The sequence below is a fragment of the Gymnodraco acuticeps genome, unplaced genomic scaffold (genome assembly GCF_902827175.1).
Source record: "Gymnodraco acuticeps unplaced genomic scaffold, fGymAcu1.1, whole genome shotgun sequence".
In the NCBI taxonomy this organism is placed as follows: Eukaryota; Metazoa; Chordata; class Actinopteri; order Perciformes; family Bathydraconidae; genus Gymnodraco; species Gymnodraco acuticeps.
This window is the reverse complement of record NW_022991973.1, coordinates 935,169-960,936: the sequence shown is the minus strand read 5'-3', so window position 1 is coordinate 960,936 and position 25,768 is coordinate 935,169. Positions and strand designations below refer to the sequence as shown.

Here is a 25,768-nt window from a genome sequence, read left to right as displayed (position 1 = left end):
TTCTACGGTGTTATCTGTCTGAAAATACCGTACCACTTGAGTCTTGTTTGGGGGAAATTGTTTAAACAAACAAAAAAAAATTCACTAGAAATGTGTTGTTAAATATGTCCGTTCTATTCATTTTCTCGTCCATCTTCTTCTCAGTGTTGTATTAAAAATAAACCTCATGTACAAATGTCTACCACTAGTTAATATTGCTGCACTGTATGTCTGGATTGTGCTTGTGTTGTCCAGGTTTGAACACATTTTGTTTCAATTATTCCAGTAGAAATTGTTAAATTAAATTAAAAGTTTCCAAACTTAACTTTTCATAACTAAAAGACAACAACAATTATCCTTATTTTAACGGCAGTAAAGCTTCTATATTATACTGTATGTACAATTATTTCAAGCACATGGATTTCAATGCTGTTGTGGTAAAGTGTTTTGCAAGGGTAAAATAACACACTATCAGGCATTTAGTTGTAACAGATTAAATACTTAAAATATCTAAATAAATGCTTAAATTGTTTTAAAATGTTGCACTTTTATTTTGTACATAAAAGCTTATTGTATCACTCTACATTTGAATATATATATAATCCAATATTATGGCAGCATCCTCAACTGCTGCTAATGCTGCCATTTGTGATCCACGTAGACCACAAGATGGTGGTGTTTCTCAACTTTAAAACTGAGAGAAGCTTACACTAACACATATTACCATGTTGGTCTGTCTTCCTGTCTGCCAGTACCTGCAATATCATTTTATGGCATACTATGCAGTGATGTATGTATGACTCTTTTCATTGCATACCGTGCTATTACTTTTGTATAATTTATTTTATGTCATATCAAATATTATGGCGGCTGTGGCTCAGTGGACAGAGTGCTGGACTTCGAATCAGGGGTTGCAAGTTCGAGTCCCACTGCAGTCAGCATGTCGTTGTGTCCCTGGGCGAGACACTTCACCCCAAATTGCTACTGTGGGGATTGTCCACAGTACTGTAAGTCGCTTTGGATAAAAGCGTCTAACAAATGACATGTAATGTATTAAAAAGACAAATACATCTGATTGTCAGAGAGCTGTGACACTGTTTACACACAAAAAAGTTGGTGACTTCATGCAACACTTAACTGACTTTTCTTGTATGACTTTTTTTTTTTAACTTTATTTTGGCATGAAAAGTCCTATTAAAAATGTCATAGTATAGTTTGTCCAAAAAACGTCATGGTATAATAATTACAAAATATATAATAATATATTATGGCATAAAATGTCATATGCCATTCAAAGTCATTAAAAGTTTGTGAATGTGACTTTTCCTCTTCAGGCCCATTTCAATACTTTCTCTTTCTATCAGCTCACATTGTTACATTACTTTGGTACTGCGTCTGTCAGGTTAGGAATGACTGCTTGTAGCTTCTGGTTGCATGACTACGAGTGGCATCATTTCCTGTGAGACCAATCAAACACTGCCTAGCTTAATATGGCAGTCAGTCATCAAACTTTTGAGAACCCGTATAGGACTATTTGCATACTCTAGTATTCTAGAGTTATTACAGATGATTGCGACCCTGATAAACAGTAATGTAACCATCCTTGCATTCAAGGGTGCTCAAAATGAAAGGTCTTTAGTTTCGGGATTTATTAGTTTATTTAAATCACTCGGAAAAATCACCTGAAATGAATACATTCCCTTTGTTCAAACAAATCATATCAATCAAATATACTTACACTAATAATAATTACAAGCGCAATCATACCTACATAACTACCATCATAAATAAAACTACCAACATTAAACATCCACCATACAACATCAGGGGGCTGGAGGGTATGGCTTATCCATGGGGCATGGCTTATTTAAAAAGAAATGTCAAATAAATGAAATTACATCCAGTAGGCCCAATTCAAGTCAGAAACCCCACCACCTATATTTGTGACACAGTAGATCAATTGTGCAGAATAATAGCTGCCAAGAAAAATACTTTGTTATATTCCATAATGATATACATCCATTTTAGAAACATAAATATGTTAGCTGTTAAATACCCTTATTCAAAATATACAAGATATCTCATTTGATTAATTAGGTCCTGCTTTAGCTTCAGCGGAGCGGCAGTTATTTTCCTCTGGGTCAACAAAGGTTCATACATCCTCTAAAATCTCATGTGTAAACATAAAGCACTTCTTCGACAGTAACTTCAATTATATTCCTGTTTCATAACACTGGAGCATTTGTCGCATTTTTCATTTGGGCCAAGAAACCATCCTCGTGTTCCCTTTTTATGTAACAAATAATACAAGGGAAGGTGTAAAATCAACTATTTATATGGATGAGATGTGGGCTGGGAACAAAGCAAAATAAAAGCAGAATTGTTACCTCAGCACAGACCCCTTATTTCATGTTCTTTTTTTGAATTGTGTTTTGATGTAATGGTCACTTGTCAAAGATTGTGTCTCAATACTTTTGTACATTTGGCATTTTACATATCAAAAGTTCTTGTTGGCAATATTTGTTGTTCCTTGTAACACCTGAGAGTCAGACAAATACCAGGAACACGATTAATCTCATCCTCTTTTTAGAAGGAAATGTGTATGAATGTAATGGTAACGGCACTTAAATACAATAGTAAACAGGACAAACTTTAGAAATGGCCCTGTGATGACAAATATTATACATAGTAAATCCTAAATAAACCAGCAACCAGCAAAGAAAACATTTTCTGTTAGCACTGTCTCTTAAATTAACTAAGGTTTATTAGCCACATGGAATAAAGCATCCTCTCAGATTGTGGTATAACGATTTCAGAGGTAGCACACCACTGCAGCTAACACAAAGATAAGAATACATGGGCATATTATAGATTTGTATGTGTTTATAAACATCTCTCAGATTATGATTGCAGCTTCTCATACAATGCAAACAGAAGTGCAGTATAACATTTCAACATACTGTATTGCAATGCAGGCCAAATAAATAAAATGCATTTTTTTTTAAGATTACTTAAAACTGCAACCCAGTATTGTTGAAAGCACCACTGCTAATTTGGTTACCCAAACATAGGCGAGATACGTTAAGAATGTGTCTTATTATTCCACAGGACAAAAATGTGCTATGCTAGGAAATTATTTAGCTCTCATCCGATGAACGCAGTCACACCATAGCACTGTAGTTTCTGGATTGCAGCATTAAGAGTTTATAATATAATAATCTGTTTTTACCACAAGTTCAACATGCCTGAAGGCCTACCCTTGATTTGAATACATTTTACATATAAGAATAGATATACATTAAGCTATTTTATACATTTCTGGTAACCTAAACATATAACTTTGTATAATTTGCTATTTATCTTGAAAGAAAATGTATTTTTAAAGGCAAGAGGTTAAGATAAATTATATCAATCCATGAATGTATAATATAAATGATTCTGAACATACAGAGTAAACCAACACACTGCTTAGTAATTCATCACCTGACTACAAAAAAGGACATTTAATATACAAAGTGTACATGTTTTTTTTGTATTGGCATTGTTATTTTGGGCCCTGTGGCACAGACTGTAAGGCAGTCAAATCCTATGCACATATACTACATATCCCTGCGTGGAAACTCTTTATTGTTCTGCTGTTTTCACTGTCGCTTTTTGTTTTCATGTCATTACTCTCAGTACTTTCATGTTGTATAATGCAAAAGGCTGAATGCCACCCTCTTCTGAAAAAAACAGAAGAGTTAGCAGGCTGGATAAAAAAAGGTTGCCTTCCAATAAGAAAGCCATGTCAAAGTTTGTTTGTACATTCGAATAATATCTGACAACAAATCGACTTACTCGTCCTTGCATTTAAAAAGCACATGCAGAACTGTTGCACACCAATGCTTTAGAAACATTAAACACAACATATGAGTAATTCACTACTTGCTATAATATGATTTGTTTCCAGTTGCACGTAATGTTTATAATCATAGTAATTTAAAAAAATGTATTTCTACAGCACTTTTCGAACCAATGTTACAAAGTGCTGTTCAACAAAATCATGAAAGGGCTAAAAAGATATATCGTGAAAATGGCAGAAATGAAGGCCATGATTTGATCTATTTTTCAGTTGATTTATTACTTTTGACGCTTGGTTAGTTTAAGGCTTTAGACCCTGTCTAAACCCTTTAGATACTGTCTCTCAGATGCAACGGTCCATGAGACAAACATTCATTATGAGCTGTCAACTAAAGAGGAGCTGTCAGTATCATCCATTAGATGTGTCTCATGACATCACTTTCCTTAAAGACGATGTTAAACAGATGAAGTGTACTTTGTGTTCCCTAAAAGGAGGAGGGGGGGCACTCCAGGGATATAGTATTGCACTTCAATTAAAGATTATAAAAATAATGAAAGCAGCTGAGGCTGACCGATCCGGACCCCATTTAAAACGTAATTAACCTGCGATCTGAATCTGGATGTCCTATCTGAATAAAGGAAAACATGTGAACGCGAGGTTTGATTGCACATTATCGGATTGTTCACACCACAGCTTTAGGGTTGGGGCCCTGACGTGATTGGGTTGCTGTCAGCTGTAACTACATTCATACAATGTGACTATATTATCACGAAATAGGGCTGGGTATCGGTACTTATCACCTTTTAGGATCCCTGCATCTGATCCTTTTTTTGAAAAAAATAAAATGTGTTTGTATATTCGCTAATAGCCAATCACCACAAGGCTTCAATTAAATATGAATTGTGATTGGCCGGCCACGCAGCAGCTAGTACCCGTACAGTCTGTGGGGTGCTGAAGTCCAGTGAAGTATTTCACTGGCAGTTAAGCATGCTGAAATGCATAGGGAGTGATAATGAAATAAAAAAACTGGGAATATAAATGACATTTAAAAAAAAAAAACCACATCAATCAATTTTGAATTTGAACTTTTTGAATGTTTCCATTCACAGGATGTGTATCTAATGAAGTATAAAAAAGGTATCAAATTAAGTACTCTATTGGTATCAGTATCACTGTAAGGGTACTCATTTATTAAACAATACCCAGCCCTATGCCGTAAGTGGCAAGTCTTCCATTTAGAAATAAAGGACGCCTGTCTATGGCATTGCATTGCATACAAAGTATAATGCAAAGGCCCTTGGATCATGGATTAAACATTTTCCTACATTTTCACATGGTCCTTCCCTCACATCAGGTGTTTAATTGAGCACTTTGTATCATTGTTTTGAAATGTCATATATATAATTTTGTTATTATGATTAATATTATGAATACAAAGTGAACAGAACACATTATAATGCCAGATTATTTATGTAAATGTTTCAATGTTATAAAGTTGAATAGCTTCAATAAATACCTTTTCTATACACTGAGAGTTCAGGCTTTACACTGTGTACCGAAGGAAAATGTAACCAACAGCAGGTCTAGGTTGTATTTAAAGCAGTTCATTGATTGTAAGTCTCGTTTGGCATCTATTCACATGGGATGGCTGTAATATGAAGGATGCAAAAAGGGTGTGAAATTCATAATGATAACCACCTTTGCAGCGGGAACATGTTACTAAATGATTTAATCAGATCAAATAGTAATATAGGTCTTTGTTGGGCCCTGTATCCAAGGAATATAGATGAAACTGGCGTCACCATTAGGGGATATTCTGCTTCTAAAAGCCTTTTCTACATTTTGTCTGCAGCCACTTAAGTGAGAAGTGAGTGTGTTGTTTGTAGCGGGGAAAATCATAAATCCATCTTCATTCCCAGATTTTTGCACAATTCTTCTCACTCTCCGGTTTAAATAAATAGACTCATTAGGTTCAGTATTGCCATTGGTGTGGCATTGGCTTATCTTTCGGTCAAAAATGTGCAGACGACTCACTGCACACGTTGGTCCTCTTGCTAAACTGATTGTCAAGTTCTGGTACAGGCAAAGTTTTAATATGTGCAAAGTTTTTTAAGAACGTTGTGAGATGAAGCCTCCAGTGGTCCTGCGGGATCTACTGCAGGGCTTCTCTTCATTGGTTTCTGTAGGATGTGTCTTCTTACACTTGAGTGACCATCATGAGCTCTGGTCACTTTGGTATTGACAGTCAGGATCCTGGATGGCCATAACCCTGGTTGATAGATTGAAGACAGATGAAGAAACAACTTATCTCCATTTACAGCTTTACAAAGACGCAGGTTTAAAGGAATAGTTCAACATTTTTAGAAGTGTATTTATTATCTTTCTTGCCTGGAGTTAGATAAAAAGAGCACTCTCCAAAATGCTACTCATGTCTGTAAGATTCAATATGTAGCTTAGCCTAGCATAGCTACTAACAGGAAAACGGCTAGCTTATTTATTATTTGCTGTTCAAAGGCAACAAAATCTGTTTACCAGCACCTTTAAAGCTAATTATTAACACATTATAAGTTGTTTGTTTAAGCCATACCAAAACCGAAGTGTGATTTTTTTTTCTCCCATTTTAAAGGGTGTCGTGTTCTGGAGCATTTCTTGGCTGGGAGCAACCAGCAGAGACTGGAGAAGTTACTGCTCCTGAGCAAGAAATAGTCCAACAAATAACCCACTTAAAAACAGAAAATTGTTGTTTTCCATGTTAGTACTTGCATCTTTGGTCAGAGCCAGGCTAGCTGTTTTCACTTGTTTCCGGTCTTAGTGCTAAGCTAACAGAGTTCTAGTTCAAGCTACACATTTAACATTCAGACATGAGAGTGGTGACACTCTTCTCATATTAAGCCAAGATTTCCCCAATTGAAATGTCCAATTTTCAACCTCCAGCTTTCATATAGTGCACGACGCCACACTAACCTGTTTCGTTGGCAAGTGTACACAATGTTAAACTCACAGCAGTGCAGTCTGCTCAAATAACTGCAGAGAAGAAATCTTTCAGAGATAGTTTACCATAACCAATTTTCTAATAACATTGGACACATTATTTGAATTAAATACAGGCAAACACACTTTAAATTGCCTTATATTTTATAGCTAACTATTTAAAATGTGCACTGTGTCTACATCAAACATCTCTTTCTTTATGAAATTGGGGTAGATGAAGTTTACAAGTAAGGGCTCGAGCTTTCAGAGGCATTTCTTTGTACATTTTGAAGTAGCATGATGAACAGGTTCGTGTCAAATTGTTTATAACGCAGAATAAGTCTTGGCAAGGAAGCATTCTCGACATATTTCCCGAAATGTTGATATATTCCTTTAAATTTGAATCCTCAGTTTTTGTCTATGGGAAAGAACTGTTTACATTCACACATTCATCCAGACTCTGCCACACTCTCTGAAGGAATAGCATTTCTCAACACTTGGAGTATGATACCAAAAGCTTCTGATGAATTCGATTTGATAGCTTTGACCCAAGTTTGAGCCAAAAAAACCGCTTGCAAACCAAACCTGCTTTACAACACTCTAAATTGGGCTGCAATGTTTGGACCGCATTCTCTTCACACTCTTTTTTGTTTGAAAAGTCACAAAAACTATTATCTCAGAGCAGTGAAGAAACTCTTCTATATTTGGTCTGAGTTTTAAAGAGGCAACTTCTATCTGGTTTTGAAATTGAGTCATGAAATAAGGTGACTGTGTATTTCAGTGACAGCTAAAATTGTCATTTCAGTACACACACACACACACACACACACACACACACACACACACACTTCACCTTCGTCACAATCCAATCCACATGGTGCATTCACGACGCTGAGCCCTGCAGAATGACGCAGCTGGTGAGTCACAGTCAAGGATTTCTAGTGATGAATGCTTCTGAGTCATATTTTTGTAGTTGTGGAAAGATTATTGAGTTTAAGTGTTGAAGACTTGCTATTCCTTCCCAGAAATACATTAATCGCTGCACATAACTTTAAGCTGCATCCAGCTCTTGAATTTTAGCATCCTTATTTTTGCTCTCCGCTCAAGCATGTACAGTGAACTGGTGAAATGGTATTTCAGATGTGACATAAACGTACTTTAGAGAGATGGGAACAGTTGAAGTGTATGACAGCTGCAAACTTTTCCCCTGCACTGGCTTTGGCAAATGCGCTGAATGTGATGTAAGAATGATGCAAGCTGTTTTAGGACATGACTGGCTTAGCAAATAGGGATGATAAAGATGTAGACACAGGCACAAACCTGGTCAGTGAGGATTCGAGGCTTAATATCAGGAATGGCACCCACTCTCAGCTCATCTTCCACAGCCATGAGTCTGACAACAGGGAAATAGACACAAGCATACCGGTTGACAATAAATAAATAAAGTTACGAAGCCGGTGTTCTTCAAATTTACTCTAAGATTACGTGGCCATATGATGATATTAAGGTCTTGACATCTTTCTGTGTGTGTTCAGCTATCCTCAGAGCTTCCTGATGCTGAATCTGAGCTGCCTTCAGGACACTTTGGGAAGTTCAAATTCAGCTGTTCAGATACACAACTTGAAATGGATGTGTGTAGGAAAGTTAAGTGTGCGCCTATCTGCTGTGTCTGTAATCAGAGGAAAAGTTTAATTCAACTCGAGGAGACTTTCAACCAAATGAGATGAGATGTGAGCTCTGTATACTCCAGTTATACAAAGATAAATTGAATGTAATGCACTAAGCATTTCATTGGGTCAGAAGTAGAAGTACACATGGCTACAGTCAATAAAACCAATCTCTTAAAAAGGTATATGTTACCTGTAACATGTAATGGCATGAGCATTAATGGTATGATTGTATAAGTACTATTGTTATTGCTATTGAACTAACCTTCAATGTCTAAATATTTTTAGATTTGCTTTTTAGATTTCTCTCTGAGAGTTGAATGATAACATCAATACGACTTTCATGTCTGTGTGTTAAAGGTACTAGGGTTTCCGACTACACAGTAGGCCTACTGGTACAATGGAGCATGTTGAGTGGGTCTTTAGGTCAGGAATGTATGCACATTTCTGGAAGAATCTGTAAAAGAAAAATGGAAAGTCTACTGCGTGTCTCCACCCACTACTGTTATGCGAATATTATTATTTTATTATTATTATTATGCTGCATTCAAATTATGTATTTAAAACATTGACTTTATAAAATATGGACTATTGTGAAGCTGAAAGAGGACGGCTCGTACAATGGGCATTTCAGCAGAGAACCCAACTTCGAAATCTTGGTCGTTAATCCCAAAATGGGCATCATTGGTGAAGGTGAAACAGGCCCATGTGCAGCAGCAGAGCAGACAGCTAGCTAATCAAAACGGGGGAGTTCTATGAAAATTCACCCCCGCACAATTGTCAGAAAAAAAAAACTGTTTGTTGCTAATGTTCTCGCTAAATTTAGAAACTTTTGGAGCGAGCACTGCTAGCTTCTTTGATTGGAAATGAGTTGGTCTGGTTTTTAAGGTATGAGCTTTTCCCCCCTGTTCCCAGTCTTTATGCTAAGCTATGCTAAATCCTGACTCACGCACAGACTTGAGAGCAGTATCTTCCAAGCAAGAAATAAATAAATCAAATAAATAAATCAAATAAGACCATACAAATTGGTAAATAACAATCATGCAAGTTGCATTTAACTGAAAAAAACATGTACTACAATTATATTTCCTAAATAACTTACATTTCAGGACATATTGCCGTTTGATATTTCTGTCTTCACTGACCACCGATAGATTTGTCACAGTATGTACAGCAGACTAAAACATTTCTTTAAATGGAGACATTTCTACCAATAACCAGATTAATTAAGCCCTTCAGCACTTGTAACCTTTTTTTGCATACTGTATACATTCCCCTGTAGATACATTTTGTTGTAGCATTCAAACCGCGCTTGTAAAGCTGCAATCAATAACTTGCTGCACTTTGAGTGACTTACTGAAAAGCTTGTTTTAATTTCCTTACTAAGTAGAAACGTGTGTGACAAATGTGTTGCAATAGAGAAACCTTAGTTGCATCATAGCCATACTTCTGCCAGCTGTAGTTCAACCTGAACCCTTATCACCTGTTGATGATGCCTTTGATTTGAGAGTCCTTCTCCACTTGCTGCTGTTTTAGACGCCGCTCACTGTTGTCCAGGCGGTTCTGGTACTGCATTAGGATCTTGCTTGTCTGCTGTTCCTGCGACATGAGTCTCTGCTCATATTCTTCAAGCTTGCGATGAGACATCTTGAGACGCTCTTTCAGGGTAAAAATCTCTTCTTCATACTCTTTTGCCTAAAATTAAAACAAAAATGCACCTGTGTCACCACCTGTTTTCAGAAATATTCCTAAATGATGAGTAATTTTATCAATAAAGACACTGGTCTGTTGTGCAGCTTCCTTTATAAGCTTCAATGGGTAAGACTATACAAAGCTGCATTGGGACTAAAGTCATCTTAAATGTGTGCATTCACACATTTAAATGCAGATACATGTGTTTCTAAAAATAGGAAAGTTAGTGGGAGTTGTTTATCCCAGAAAACAGCCACCATTATGTAATTCATGTATGATTTTGTCATAGTTCTGATATTTACTAGTATAGGGCAGAACAGATTGACTGTCACCTATTAATAGAAAGAAAAGAGCTGGTAATAAATCAAATGCGCTGACCCTCTCTAGTCGGGACTCGTCCATGCTCTTGGAGTACTCTTTCAGCTGACCCTCACGGTCCGGCCGCAGGCTCTCAATGTCAGCAGAGAGATGGGGCATGTTGGACACCCAGGCCACTGTCCGTTCATTGAGGCCCGTGGTGGTCAAAGTCGACTGAGAACCCTGAAACAAAAAACAATAAAACGCTTTATTTCAGATCTTCATTTTAGTAATACATTAAAAACATGTCAATGTAATGGCAAACTATGTAATGTAAGAACCGCCAAGCTCTAACTTAGGAGACTGTAGTGAGATTGACCTGTTTATTGCCTGGTTTGAGCAGATGCGGCTGTGGCGGCTGCAATTGTGTTTGTTGAGACTTCTTGGTGTTTTTTGTGGGAGTGTCTGTTGACTCCTCTGCCGCTGCCTGCGGGACCTGGTTCTCTTTGGCAGAGCTATTCTGGTAAGGGAGTCCGGGAGCAGGACTGTCAGTCAACGACAGCTGTGATTCCTGTTGCTGTTGCTGCTGTTGCTGCTGTTGCTGTTGCTGCTGCTGCTGCTGTTGCTGCTGCTGCTGCTGCTGCTGCTGTTGTTGTTGTTGTTGTTGTTGTTGTTGTTGTTGTTTAAGTTGCTGCTGTTGTAGTTGCTGCTGTTGTAGTTGTTGCTGTTGAAGTTGCTGTTGAAGTTGCTGCTGAAGTTGCTGCTGTTGATGTAGCTGCTGTTGATGCTCATTTTGCTGCTGATGTTGCTGCCGTGGATGGCGCAATTTTGGCCCACTGCCGGTGAAGTTGCCCTCCGAAGAGTCGAGGAGGAGGTTCCTGCTCTGCGGGCGAACTTTTGGAGGTGTGGCGGTGACTGGAATGTTGATTGACCGCTGTGACTTGAGGTGTTGTGGCGGAGCCATGGATGACTGGCGGACAGGGTGAACTGTGGTGGGTGGTGTGGCCAGGGAGGCGGGGGTGCCTGTCCCTGTGGGGGTCTGAGATGCGGCACCCATCATATGCTGCTGCTGGAGAGACTCCTGAGAGCAGAGAATGAGGAAATAGACAAAAGAAAGGAAAATGAATCAAATGTGTACTGAAGTTCATTTTGTGTAGAGCATGAAAATATCCAACTTTACAGCGCCCAGGTGGTTAAATCCAAAAAGACACAAAGCCAAACAGCAGAACACATTGCCGCCCTTTTGTTTTGAACCACGGACAACAAACACATTCACTGCAGACCTTTAACTGGCTATTCATCCTTCAAACAAAGAAATGATCTGAATCATTTAAAAGTACAAACATTTTTTTACACTCAGCGACTTCAATAGGTGGACAAAAAGAACAGGTAGACCTTTCAGCTTTTGGTAAGAATGGTAAGTTAGATTATAAAACTGTTGAATATTGTACACTTAAAAAAAAATGTTACTGTGCTCAAGTACTTTACTCAACGACTTTTTACTTTTACTTCTTACATTCTTAACACAAATAACTGTACTTTCTACTTCTTACATTTTCGAAACAGGCTCGTAACTTTAGTTTTAATCTGCGTTTGGTGGCGTGATCATTATTATTTAGTCATTGTGCATATTGATTTTAACACAATCCGTGTATCCATCATTTCCTGGTTTCATTTCCACTTCTATCATTCTGCACACACACAAACAGACACACACAGACACAAACAAATACACAGACAAACACGATTATTTAGTTGGGTTGTTCATTAATTGATCCCACAATTTTAAATAAAGTTCACCATATAACTCACTTCAATTCAGTTTTTTTAAAGCATTACTATAATAATTGTTGTGTTGTTTCCAAGGAAGAGGTAGCCGCCCTAGAATCTACAATGTAGGCGTTTATATCCCCACTTTTTCTTTGCTTGTTCTAAATGGTTGTTGTTCAAGTGTTGAAACATTCATTAGCTAACAATGACATAATTACAACTTGATATAGAAGATCTTTAATGTTCTATTAATATAAAGTGAGGTACAGTTACCAGTTACTCTATGAAACAGCTGGTAGTTATGGATACTTTTACTTAAGTACATTTCGAAGCCCATACTTTTTTACTTTTACTTGAGTAAAGAAGTTTAGAGTATTTTTAAACACGAGTATCTGTACTTTTTAAACACGAGTATCCGTACTTCTACTTGAGTAAAGGATGTGTGTACTTTTGCCATCTCTGTTTGTGGTGAAAGGGCAAGATATAAAGGAAATACAATTGTAATTTAGTGGCAAATGGAAACATGTTAAGCCTTCAGTAAACACCATTGGAATTGGAGCAGACATCAGGTTTCCTGGGTTTGTTGCAGATACTGTATGTGTTGCAAAAAAACTGAATGCTGATGTTTTTTTGTTATGATTCTGTGGACACAAACAGACCTGTCCCAGTGGATCTTAGAGGTCTGGACTGTCAGAAATGTGTCATCCCTCTAAATGATTTAGTGCTTAATGAACAAACAGCAGAATGTATGAATACACATGTAGCTTGCCGTAGCTTGCAGTATAGAGTCAGGTAGAGATGGATAGACGGATAGATAATGCCCTGTTCTGACACGCCATCTGTATTAATAAAAAGGAGGCTTGTGATGTTTGTTCCATTAAGGCCCACACAGCAGGACAGAAATAGCTTGAGACTACATGACTGTATCATTAAACACAGAGATGCTGTCGTAAACCAGTGTGATATAGATCAGCAGACACCGAGTTCATCATCAAAGGTTAAAGAAGCTGCCTTAGATTAACCAAAAGGCTGTTCCAAAACCACAATTATCCTAACTAAACTTTATCAAACAAGTGACAGTTTAATTAAAGTTCATAATGTGGGCACTAATGTGTTTTAAAGAAAAACGTTGACAGTAATTGTACAAATTGTAAATGCATGAATGTACAAAAAAGCTCAACAAAAGTAAGTCAGTTTATACTAGCAAGGCTATACTCTCAAGAGTCGTATATGCAGTACACAGAGGGTTGAAGTATGTATAATATAATGATATGTGTAGTATCAACAATTATGACAGCTAGTTTTCCAGCCTGTTGAAACAAGACACACAGCATGATTGGTGTCGAGCCAACACATCCTCACTCCCAGGTAGGCCTATGTTGACGTTAATATAGGTCGATAGCAATGTGCAGAATACGACAGTTTAATGGTGGAGGTACACACATATTGATAGATGTCTTGTAATGCACTGTTGAGGAACCTGTGACCCAAGTTGTTCATCTCCGACCTTGTCAGGTATTGAATATTCAATAAATAAAGAACACAGAATTATTAAATATAAAACACAGAATTTGTGTGATTATACTAAATGATTTACAAATAAACACCACTGCATATTTACAACTGTTACACATGCTGATGTAACGCAAATGTTTCCAACTTGGGATCAATAAAGTATATCTTATCTTAAGATGATCGATGGCTACTGCCTTATTTGCAAAATGTGCCTCTGAACTTTGACAAGTGCATGTTTCAGGCTTATCAATTAACAACAGGAGGGGTCACAAACATAAGACCAGCTGTTAAATAAAGCTCTTCTGACCTTAGCTGTCATGTGGGTATATATTAATGCTGCCCATTATGGGCACAAGCAATTTTCACCCATTTATTAATTATATGTTTTAAATGTGAGTGTTTCCTATCCCCTAAACCTCCAGGGATGTACACAGTTTAATACTGGCAACTTCTTATTATGGGAAATACGAAAACGTCTTTTAAAACTACAACTCCCAGCAGAGACGTGCCATAGAGAACATGTTGCGAAACACACAATAGCCAGCATGTGTAGTTCTGGGGACGGGGTGGGGGAGGGGGGACGGGGTGGACCCGTTCAAATCCAGTTTTGGACAGTCTGCCGTGGTTCCATCCCATTTCAAGTGCTGTTCGACGCTCGGCGTAACCCTCGGAGCACACTCTCCAATCACAGAGCTTGAGGACTATCAAGCGAAGCGGAGAGAATACTTAATTCCGGGTGTAAAATTCTCTAAAGCAACTACTATGAGCTGCTCCGACCCTCGGTCCTGACGGACTCCAACTTGTGTTTATTAATCAAACAAATAAACACAAGGATAATTGTGTGTTATTGTTGAGTAAAAAACAGTGTGTGGTTTAGAAAAGAATACAAAATTAGAAGGAAAAAACGATGAAACAATACAGATTTCAGTTTTCTGAGCCCCTACTGTCCCCCTAACTGACGGCAACAAAAGTCCTACATTATTCAATTAAAATAAAGAAGTAAAAACAATAAGTGTGGCTTGATATTGAGTAAGAAAAAGGTTGAGAATGGATCTGCGGGTAGCATTCGCTCGCGATCTCAAGTCGTCTACAACATACGTTTAGGGAGCCATATAGAAGCCTATGGACATCCCGGAAAGTTGAAAATGTACGGTAAGGCCCCCCGCCTTGCGTTGGAAAAAGCCGACACAGGGGACTTGACATAACGTCAACATAGGCAGACCTGGGAGTGAGGATGTGTTGGTCGAGCACCCTGCTCGAGCACCAGTTCAGACCAGTGAGAAATCCTGCTTCAGTTTGTTGTCTGCAGAATTACAAGCATCCATCAAAAGCAGTGGATGAATCACTGTTAGATTTGCATATTGCACTGCTCTTGTGAGGGCATTTCCTGTTTTATTTTGTTCCTTAACCTCAAACTCGGGGGTGCAACAATGATTTTCATTATTGATTTATCTGCTCTCCATTTATGATTTTTTTTCTAGATTAATTGTTTGGTTATAAATGTCAGAAAAGAGTAAAACATCTTCCAAGTTTTTTTTCAGTCCAATACCCAAAGAGCTTTGGTTTATTACGATAAAAAAGTGAGTAAATCTACATATTGGAGAGGCTGAAAACAGCATTTTACCATATTGCATGAAAAATTACTGATGAATTGATCGTCCAAATATTTTTGGCTCATCGTTGCATCTTTATTGTGAATCAACTCTGAACACAGTACAAATTCCTAGACAAGCAGGATCTAACTGCAAGAGTGAAACCATTAACCTGTTAAACCCCGAGCCTGTTTTTCAGGTTTCAGGCTCGAAAATGACATTCCCAGAACAAATTACCATATCTTCCCTTCTAAAAGGGTTAAATTAATAATCTTTTTTCTCAAAGTAATGATAAACCTTTGAGTTGGATGTAGAAAAGTCAGATTCAATATAGATGATTTTATTTTAAAGAAAATTCAGATTGAACATGGTAAAAAACTGTAAATTATAGTGTCCGTCCAAAAAATATGTTGTACTTATAGTGAAAACCAGGGCCGTTTCTTCCTATATGCGGACTATGCGGGGGCATAGGGCCCCCGCGGCCACTAGGGGGCCCCCAAGCTTTTTTATTCATCCGAAAAACAAAAAAAGTTTAATTCATACACACAAAGATGAACAAAATTAGTAGAAGCGGGAGGGCTGAAGCATAGCTTGTGGAAAGTAGCCCTCCCGTGCATCATCCTAATACAGCGGCATTATTGCGTCAAAAATGTATAGAAATGAAGGAGTACAAAAAAATTAAGAAAACAAGAGAAAAAATTAAATAAAAGTTAGGGCAGGAAAACAATAAATGTATATATATACGAAAACTAGATATAGCACATGTCAATAGCAGTTTCAACTATCTTTTTTTGGAAATTAATGCACTTGGCAAATGAATAATAATAATAATATATGCATAATTGCATATAAACATTGTGAACACTTATTTTCAAGTGACCTTTTTTACATTCATATGTTCACGCTGTGGTTTGGAACTGGTTTTGAATGTTATTAGGCATTTTGTTATGGAAAATGTTGTGCATAATCAGTACTGTTTTAAGCTGTACTATCTCAACAAATTTTTAATAGATTGAGTTTTTTTAAATATGGGAGTTGTGTGTTCATATTTACCAACACCACAGACTATTCGTAATACTTTTTTTTGGGATGTTATTATTTTTTGTAGATTTGTTGAGTACGTGTTTCCCCATATTTCGGAGCAGTATTAAAGGTAAGGGAGAAATAAACTGTTATAAAGAGTATATTTTCTTCAAGAATGTTCTTAGTATGATACAAAATACCTATTGTTTTTGACAGTTTAGTCTGTACATAATTTATATGGTGCTTCCAATTGAGTTTTTCGTCAACAAGCAGTCCTAAAAATGTACATGCACCAACTTTTTCTATCTCTGTATTGCAAATCCGTATAATGCAGTCATTTCTACTCTCAGACTTTGTATTGAATAACATGTCATTTGTTTTGGCCACATCAAGGGATAATTTATTAACTTCAAACCAGTTACATAGTATTTTTAATTCTGCATTCACAATTTTAACAAGATCGCCAAGATTATGATGGGAGCAGATAATTCAAAGTTCAGGTTCAGCCTCAATATATTTGGGGAGAATTAAAATGAGCCGTCTTTATTTGCAGACAGCCAAGCCCCCTCCTGTGAGTGTTCGGTGAAGCATTATATGCTTACAAATCCAATGTAGGATATAAACACGACTAAACTGCAATGATAGCAAAACTGTGGCTTGGGTTTTTGGGGTAATAAAGTCCAAATCAGCCTATGTATCTGTATGATTATTATTACTTTTTGTTTTGTTGCTTCCCATTGTAAAGCGTCCTTGGGTTTCGTGAAAGGCGCTATATAAATTGAAATTATTATTATTATTATTATTATTAAATCATCGTTGGGCTGACAGGTGAGAAAATGCTGCATCTCTTGCATTTATTGACATAGAGGAGCCTTATTGTTTACCTTTTTAATATCATTTTTTGTCATTTTCAATTGCTTGGTTTTCGTGAAATTAGCCTGTTTTCCTATTAAAGTGTAACAGATTGATGCATCTCCACAGATCATCTTAAAGGTCCCATGTCATGCTTTTCCGGTTATTACCCGTCCCCTTGTGTGTTATGAAGGTTTTTATGCATGTAAACGGTCTGCAGAGTCAAAACCCTCAAAGTACACCCTGTAGCGAGTAAAACTCTAACACAGAAAATATCTCCCCAAAACGCCTCGCTGGAGATACGTCACTGTCCATTGATTCTTCCGGGTAACTCATGATGTCATGCGTTACCCGGAACCAAATGGACCAATCCGTGGAGCCGTTACGTTACGTCCGCGGAGCCGTTACGTTAAGCCCCCGCTGATTGGTCCAAATTGACCAATCCACGGACTTCCTCACACACACACTCAGTGCATGCAGCTCTGCTGATCTCTCCTCCCTGGCTGCAGGCTGATAACAGACAGTTGGGATCGCGGCGAAATTCTCTCTGCAGACCCATTCTCACAGCGTTTATCAACCTTTTTCTTACTCAATATCAAGCCACACTTATTGTTTTTACTTCGGCTGTGACTTTGTGTGTGCTCAGGGTGAGTTTCGCTGTGTTTCGCTGTGTATCGCTAAACAAGGAAACCACACCTCCACGGAGCTCAGCTCGATTCACAACGTCCCAACCAATCAGAGCACACTGTGCTCACAGGGAGAGTGGGGGCTGGAGGTATTGGAGCTGCAACGAGCCGTTAAAGGCAGAGAGTGAAATTCAGTGAATACACGTAGTTTACAGAGATGCTGTATGAGAAACCAAAGTGATTTTGGAAAATTGCACAATATAAATCTATTCTAGTAGACCTCAACAATGGAATTATGATCAGTGGAAATTGCCATGACATGGGACCTTTAAAGGCTTCGGAATCCCCCCCATTGTAGTTAAAACTAGGGCCCCCAAACAGCATCTTGCATAGGGCCCCCAAAAAGCTAGAAACGGCCCTGGTGAAAACTAACCTTGGATGATGGGTTAGTAGACTAAAAGCTTTAGGAATCCAAAGTACAACATATAATAAGTACCTTGTATCAAGATTGATGCAAAACAAGTGATATTTGACCTTTTTAGACAGATTTAGCACAAAAAAACCTCTTCTGGGGCCATTTGGGTGGATTTTCCATATCTCTGGCCCCCCTTGCTGGATTTTGACAAGTGACATCTCTTTCTGACCGTCAGAGCCAATGGAATCGAGGGGAACTCCCACATAGTCCTTATTTGGTAATGTGTGTGAGTTAGACTGCCGCATAGCCTAGAACGGAAGCAGCAGCCACTCTGTTGGCTACCATTAGCAGCTAACATTTCCGCTCTCCGATTTTTACATAAAAATGGAATTATGGATCATAAATTAAATCATTTTTTTTATACAGAGACGTTAAAAACCTATGGATTAACCGATTCAGCCGCGTTTTTCTCGTTTTAATGCCATTGAACACGTATTTTTGATCAGATTGACAGCTGCGGTGAAACGATCTCCCTAGAAGCTCCGTAAAGGTACATGTTGTGATGTCTGTATTTGCTTCGCGAGTCCGGATCACTCAGTGATGATACTATATACCTAAATAATCTGTGGAACCTCAGCTTTAATCGGATATCTTGTATGTGCAGCTACGATAAGTAATAAGGCGGTGGTGGCGAAGTCGATAGGGGCTTGGCTTGGCAACTGGAAGGTCACCAGTTCAAGTCCCGGCAAGACCAAGTGCTACCGAGGTGTCCCTGAGCAAGGCACCGTTCCCCACGCTCCCCGGGCGCCGTTCAAAATGGCAGCACACTGCTCCTAATACTAGGATGGGTCAAATGCAGAGAAACAATTTCCCCACGAGGGATTAATAAAAGTCCATCCATCCATCCATCCATCCATCCATCTAAGGGTACTTTTATCTTGAGTTCTGTGCCAATGTCCGTTAGCATTTTTCGCTAAGGGGTCATTTAGATGCTTTTTATGAGACTTGTGTTTTGTTTTGGTAAAAATGGTTTGTATCGTCAGTTAGCTGAGATTATTTCCGTTAATCTGGTATAACACATTAATAGGTTTTTAAATATTAAGATCCCCTGAGACACAGTGTCGTGGAAAAAAAAAACAGGGTCCCCTTGGGGTTTAACGGACATTTCTGTAGCTCAACCACGGTGTTAAAATCACACTACATATAAATGACAAGACATCAGGCAATTTGTCCTGAAATAGATCAAAAATAATCCAGGTATTTTTTAAGAAAAACTGAAAAAATGTTATCTTGGCTGCGACTGTCTTCGCTTCAATTCAGCAGTGATGATGAAAATACTGCGTTTGTATTGAAATTAAGAAATGCTTAAATGAAGAAAATAGTAGATAACATGAGGGACATGAACCAGAAGATCTACTAATAGATAATACTGTAGTAAAGGAAGTCCAACAAGTTTTGTGTTTTACATTACAACCATTTAGTGTTGAAATATCATTAAAAAATAAGGAGAATTCCAGTAGTGCAATTTTGTTTTACCTTATTTCTACACTAAAAAATGTTTAAAGTTTTAAATGGCTACCTGTTTTGTCTTGAACAACAGCCTTTGTTACAGAATGCTGTAATATGAAGTTAGTGTAAACTATAAGATGTCTGACAGCCAATCAACCAAGAACAAGGGTACCAGCCAGTATTAAAAAATAAACTAAACACATTCAAAAGATGAACAATAAGATCTGAATTATTTTAAACATAAATAGAGGCAGTTTGAGATCCATGCAACATAAACAGATTCAAGTGAACAACAGAAAGGAGAGAGCAAAGTGAGTTCATGGACAAACAGAAAGTTCTCCCCCTAGTGGCGCTCTGTTTAAACCACAAAACCATACTGGGTATTATTCAACCAAAGCTCAGTGCGAACATGGATACCAATGTCTTTCCTGATGTAGTGGTGTTTTATTCAGTATTAAGCAGAAAGACTTTCCGTTGTTACAGAGTTTGGTTTACAATCTATTCATTTGTCTGTTTGCCTTTAAAAGGAGGAGCTATGGAAGGTGTAACATTACACAGCTTTCAACAAAACCTTAAATTATAGATTCCTACAGGAGAGATGTGTTGCATCTATACATATTACCAGTCAAGGTTTCTTTATGGGAATCACCAGTATGGATAAAAGGGTAAAGCTAGGTATGATATCAAATGAAATATTAATCAAATTCAAATATCTATGCAAAGTGAAAATATTGATACACATTGTCATCTTCAGCATCTTTATCTTAACTGGTTTTTACTAAAAGAAAAAGGTTGTTTTTTATTTAAGTGTCAAATCATATTGTAGTTTATTTTGTACATTTGTAAATGTTACTGACATTGTGGGCAGACAGTCTTGTCTCAATCATTGAATAGTAGCAGACATCTTGATAGCTGCAAATACTATCGGAATCATTATTATTACTTTTTATAATTATTGTACATTTTAGATATTTAAAAAATAAGTAAGTAGAGCTGACTGTTGCATATCGTTACAGACTGTCTTTCTGTGATATTTGAAGTGTGGAGATAAGTGAGAGTTTCCTACCTGCACCTGCAGTGACAGCTGGTGCCAGGCGTAGTCGTTGCTCTGATTCTGCCGGGTGAAATCATCGCTGTAGCTGTGTGAGTGGACGATGCTGGGCTGCACCAGACTGCTCTGTGACCGCAGGGCGGACAAGTCCTCGCTGCGGGAGAAAGCACTGTTGCCAAAAGCCGGTGCATAGTCGTGGTGACCATTCTCGGGCTCTGGGGCGAGGAGGAGGGGAGGGGGGTGAGGCTGAGGCTGAGCCGGGGAGTCCTGGGCGGCCAGATGGAATAGCGGGTTCTGGAAAGACAGGGGGAAGTGCATGGCCGCTGCTGCCTGCTGCTGCTGTTGGGAGATGGACTCGGTGGGCCCCCCTATGTGGCCCATCTGGCTCAGCCTCAGAGCGGAGCCCGCAGAGCCCGCCGGCAGGTGCCCCCCCATCCGGAGGGGACCGCAGAGGTTCCCGAAGCTGTGGCCCAGGCCGGCAATGGAGGCTTGAGAGGAGGTCAGCATGTCTCCCACAGAGTTGAGGTTGGAAATGCTGTTCATACGGGAGTCCTGGAGGTCCATCATGGACACGCTTTTATTTACACTGTGGATCTGAGAGAAACAATACAACGTTTTTGTAGCTGGATTTTGGACAGATGTTGTTGTAAATAAAAACACAGTACAGTTATGTGCAGTCAATTTTGGTATTGTGGTTTTAAATTTAATTTGAAACATTTGGACGTCATACATAGTTATATTGATGCCTTTAGAAAGCACGTATAGGCAGTTATATAGAAACTCTAATAATAATAGTTTATATTTATACAGCGCTTTTCATGAACTCAAAGACGCTTTACAGTCTCTACTTGTTGTTTTCAATTCAAGCTTCGGTATACATTCTGTTCTTTGTTGTTTTCAATTCAAGCTTCTTTTCCTTCTTTTTTGAAATAAAAACATGCAACTATTTTTTTTAACATTTATATTGTGTCTTGTTAAAAAATGCTATATGATTTCACGTGAACTTTCATAATAGTTTATTAATGACTAATTCATTTGTGAGGCAACAATCACCTAATGTCCTTTTGATGTATTTATGTAATTAATTAGGAAAACTAGGATCTATTTTATCAAATCGAATACAAGACTTGACAATGGCTCTGATGATTAAATAACACATCACCAAAAACCTGTTATTATGATCTCGAGTTAAATTATAGTTCACCCATATTCGGTTTTCCAAGTCAATGAGAAACAAAGAGAGCAATCAAGTGCTCACCGTGAGGAGTCGATGATAGTGTGATACTAAAGTCAAATCAGTCACATTATGCTAGATTATTTTATAATGCTAATATGCTAGCATTCTTATTATGGTATTATATGGGAAATGTATGGCTGATACTTGCAGAGAAGGGTTAAGAAACAAGAAATAAGACATTAATCATCTCACAGAACTACTGTACTCTATACGCACCTTTGGGTCCGGTTCAGTGATATCCGAGCTGCTGGTGCAGTAGGCGGGGCTGGATCGGGCCAGCGGCGGGCGGGTCACGTAGAACACTTCCCTCGACGAGCGGAGGTCTCGCTCTGCATGGCGTCTCATGTTCAGATTAGATGATAGGGACTCCACAGCTGAGACTCCCGTTGTAGGGGAGGGCAGGCGGGAAATGTCTATTGAACTGCACACACACAGAAAGTCATTACAAACTGATGGGTTTATTATTACACCATTTAATGTTTAACTATGGACTGTAGAGAAATACAAGTGTTAGCAGAGGATGGAAGTTCCCAACCACCTTTTTGCTCGTGACCCCTTAATATGAGGCAATATCTCATTTCAGCCCTTCATCATTGCTTGCAAGACGTTGCAGTGTGAGTGATTTAATCAAAGATGATATCTAAGAATGTTTTTCTAAAGAATAACGCAGCATTTCACATGAAAAATAAACTTGCTATTCTCACCTCATAATGAGAGACACAAAATAGTTCTGTCAATTTGAATTTATGCACAGGTCTATTTTTATTGGATTGCAACAACCTCGCAAGATGTATCATGAAACTGTTGCATAATGTTCTGAAACGTGTGAATTCAGCTGATTTGAGTGTCTCTCGTTCATTTCCATGTTTACTGCTGCAAATTGTGTTCCAACAGACTACTGCTTGGCATAATATAATTCCAAAAGTGCTCTAAATTAATGACTCTTTTTCTCTTACTTAAAGAGTTCTTATTCAAACAGTATTTCTGTAATTAGAGCAACTGTCTTGTGGCAATTGCAAAGTGCCGACATTAATTGAAACACAGAAGAAAGAGGTTTGGGCAAGAGAGTCTGGGAACAGATGGTGCTGGCAATTACTGATTGATTAATGACTTAAAAAGCCTTAAGAGGTGCTTTTGCATTAGCCCCTTCAACAATATGAATGTTTTGAGCAACTAAATGGTCATGTACTGTCAGGGGCGCCACCAGGGATTTTGGGCCCCATGAAAAGATATCACATTGGGCCCCACCACCAGGCCCAGGCCACGCCATAACATTTTTTAATGGAACATTCAAAAATCAAAATAAATATAACTTATATACATGTCCTCTTAAATTAAAATAAAGTGAACATTAACACCAATATTATCATTTATAAAATGCTATAACAAAAAAAATAACATAAGCAGCAGATTTTTTAATTAAATATACCAACTACAAAATAAACGGGTATTAAAGTGTAAATGGACAACAAAACGGAAATGGAAGTGAAAAGGCCTGATGGTGGCGCTAAATCAGAGCCTATTACCTGTTCTCAGTCTTTTTCTCAACATGCATCTTCTGTGTAGTGATCCAATATCGTTACCATAGCCTTGCCCTTTAACAGTTATTACGAGCCCTGGCTCAGCCTTAACACCAAGAGCTCAGCGCCTAGCCTTCTTACAGGCAATGTCACTGATCAAGTCATTGAAGTCCAGCTTTCTAACCAACTGGCTTTCAATGGACAGCATGGCAAGACTGCAAAGCATTATGGGGGGGGACAGGGCTGCGGAGCCTAAAGATGAATCTGTTGGTCCTGGCACCAGGGGAGGGACAACTGATTTAGTATGAATAGCTGCTAAAAATGTACCTGCATTTATTAAATGTCAGCTAAAAGAGGAGTGAAATGAAAAACCTCTGAATTTTCTGTGAAGATATTAACAGTACTTAAAGGTGGGGTAGGTCATTTTGAAATTTTTGAATTTGAAAATACACAACAGGAAAAAATCTGCCACTTCCTTACAGAGCCCCTCCTCCAACACACGGACGCGCACATGACCAATGAGGGCACGAGATAAGTTTGTGCACAGATGGAAGGCTGACAGGCAGGTAGGCCATCCAGTTCTTTTAGCCGGGCCGGCTAAAATGATTGGTCGTGCTTTTTACAGCGCCACGGCTTCCACAGATGACATTTTTTTATGGATTTTTTGTCAAAGCACTTAAAATATTCATTGCCATCGGGATGTTAAGAGCATTCCATGGAATATAACAAAAAGTGTATCTCGAGCTGGTTTCTCAAACTTACCTACCCCACCTTTAATGTCAGCAAAACATTACAATTATTATTTACAATGGACTACGCTTAGCTAACAGACTAATTCCCACCACTCATAGACCACACCCACCTTTTCTTTTGAAAAACTGGGTGACATACTGTCACCCTTTAGTCCCTCTCTCTTGTCTGTCTCTCCTTTCTTTTCTTTCTTGAAAGCCTGACTTTGTTAGTCGTTGAGACATCGTACACACGTAAGTACTAGCATCCCTGCTCAAATGCTCTCACTCTCTGCTAAACGGCCGGTGCCGCACAGCACAGCGTTTGGAGGCAGGACCAAACCATTACATGTAAATAGAGGGGGGTGTTCGATGCTTTGGATAATTAACTTTTGGAAGAAAATAAGTTAAATGAATCGTAAGTTTAGTGAGTACATTACCAATATGACGTTATATTAATGTTAATTATTGATGATTGATGAAAGGTTACTTAAACATTTGTTCTTAATGTTCTAAAAATGTTTGGGGCCCCTGTCAGTCACGGGCCCTTAGAATCGTCCTAACTTTTCACCCCCTTACGGCGCCCCTGTGTATTGTACGTTCTTGGCCTTTTTTTGTGTGTTACAGTTAATTACACCCATTAGAAATTGTTATTTCTTTCTAATGTGGTGCACATTTGAAATGATGACCTTGCACATTGTCTTGAAAAGCAGGGATCAATCCTCTGCTCACATTTAGAAGGATCTTGGCTCGGTACTCTTTGAGGACATGTAAATCCCATTTCACGAGCAGAAGTAATAACAATAGAAATACATAACAAAGGAAACCATGGGAGGATACCTGTTTAAGTCACGCATCATAAGGCTTTGGAAGTCAGAGGACATGAGACGGTTGAACGATGGCCGCGAGAAGAGTCTGTCCTTCGGTCGGTCCGGCTGCTGGTTTGCAGGCATGTGGAGTTGCGGGTTCCTCAGGGCGACGCTGATGTCATTCAGCAGCCGCGGCAGGGGTCCGAGTTTCAGAATAGCATCCTACAGCAGGAAATGGTTTCAGAAATCAAGGAAATCCAAATGCTTATATGCTGTATAAGAGAAGTATACCCAACCTTTCCTGCACCCAGGATTTTATTGTGTTAGCTGTTCAACTCTGAGCAGGAAAAGGTAAACATGATGACCTACTCTAGCTTTATGTATTGTCCTGCGAACACATGTTTTAAAAGTATTTAGGATATGGAGAGCTTTAAAATTAGCAGATATCCCTGGGAGGCGTGTGGTGCAGTGGGTTGTGAGTTGGGTTGTGAGTTGGTATTCGGATCAGGAGGTCACAGGTTCAAACCCCACTGCAGTCAGCATGTCGTTGTGTCCCTGGGCAAGACACTTCACCCCAGATTGCTCCTGTGGGGATTGCCCACAGTATTGAGTATGTAAGTCGCTTTGGATAAAAGCGTCTAACAAGTGACATGTAATGTATTGTAATGTAATCCC

The 25,768-nt window shown here is 38.5% G+C and overlaps 1 protein-coding gene across 9 annotated transcripts in view; it reads right to left on the bottom strand.

Moving 5' to 3' along the window:
• Positions 1–1,618: 1,618 nt before the first annotated feature.
• The window catches only part of LOC117536158 (ras/Rap GTPase-activating protein SynGAP-like), a 59,230-nt gene continuing 35,080 nt past the window's right edge, over positions 1,619–25,768 (bottom strand). For 7 of the 9 annotated variants that reach the window (XM_034200908.1, XM_034200913.1, XM_034200916.1 and 4 more), the window contains 8 exons: positions 25,125–25,315; positions 22,253–22,457; positions 20,815–21,393; positions 10,826–11,527; positions 10,528–10,689; positions 9,941–10,152; positions 8,111–8,183; positions 1,619–6,089 (listed from right to left, as the gene is read on the bottom strand). In XM_034200908.1, the coding sequence (XP_034056799.1) occupies positions 6,066–6,089; positions 8,111–8,183; positions 9,941–10,152; positions 10,528–10,689; positions 10,826–11,527; positions 20,815–21,393; positions 22,253–22,457; positions 25,125–25,315 (2,148 nt within the window). In that variant the 3' untranslated portion in view covers positions 1,619–6,065. Of the gene's footprint in view, positions 6,090–7,658; positions 7,689–8,110; positions 8,184–9,940; positions 10,153–10,527; positions 10,690–10,825; positions 11,528–20,814; positions 21,394–22,252; positions 22,458–25,124; positions 25,316–25,768 lie in introns of those variants that run through there. The other 2 variants (XM_034200909.1, XM_034200912.1) reach the window with 2 other exon arrangements.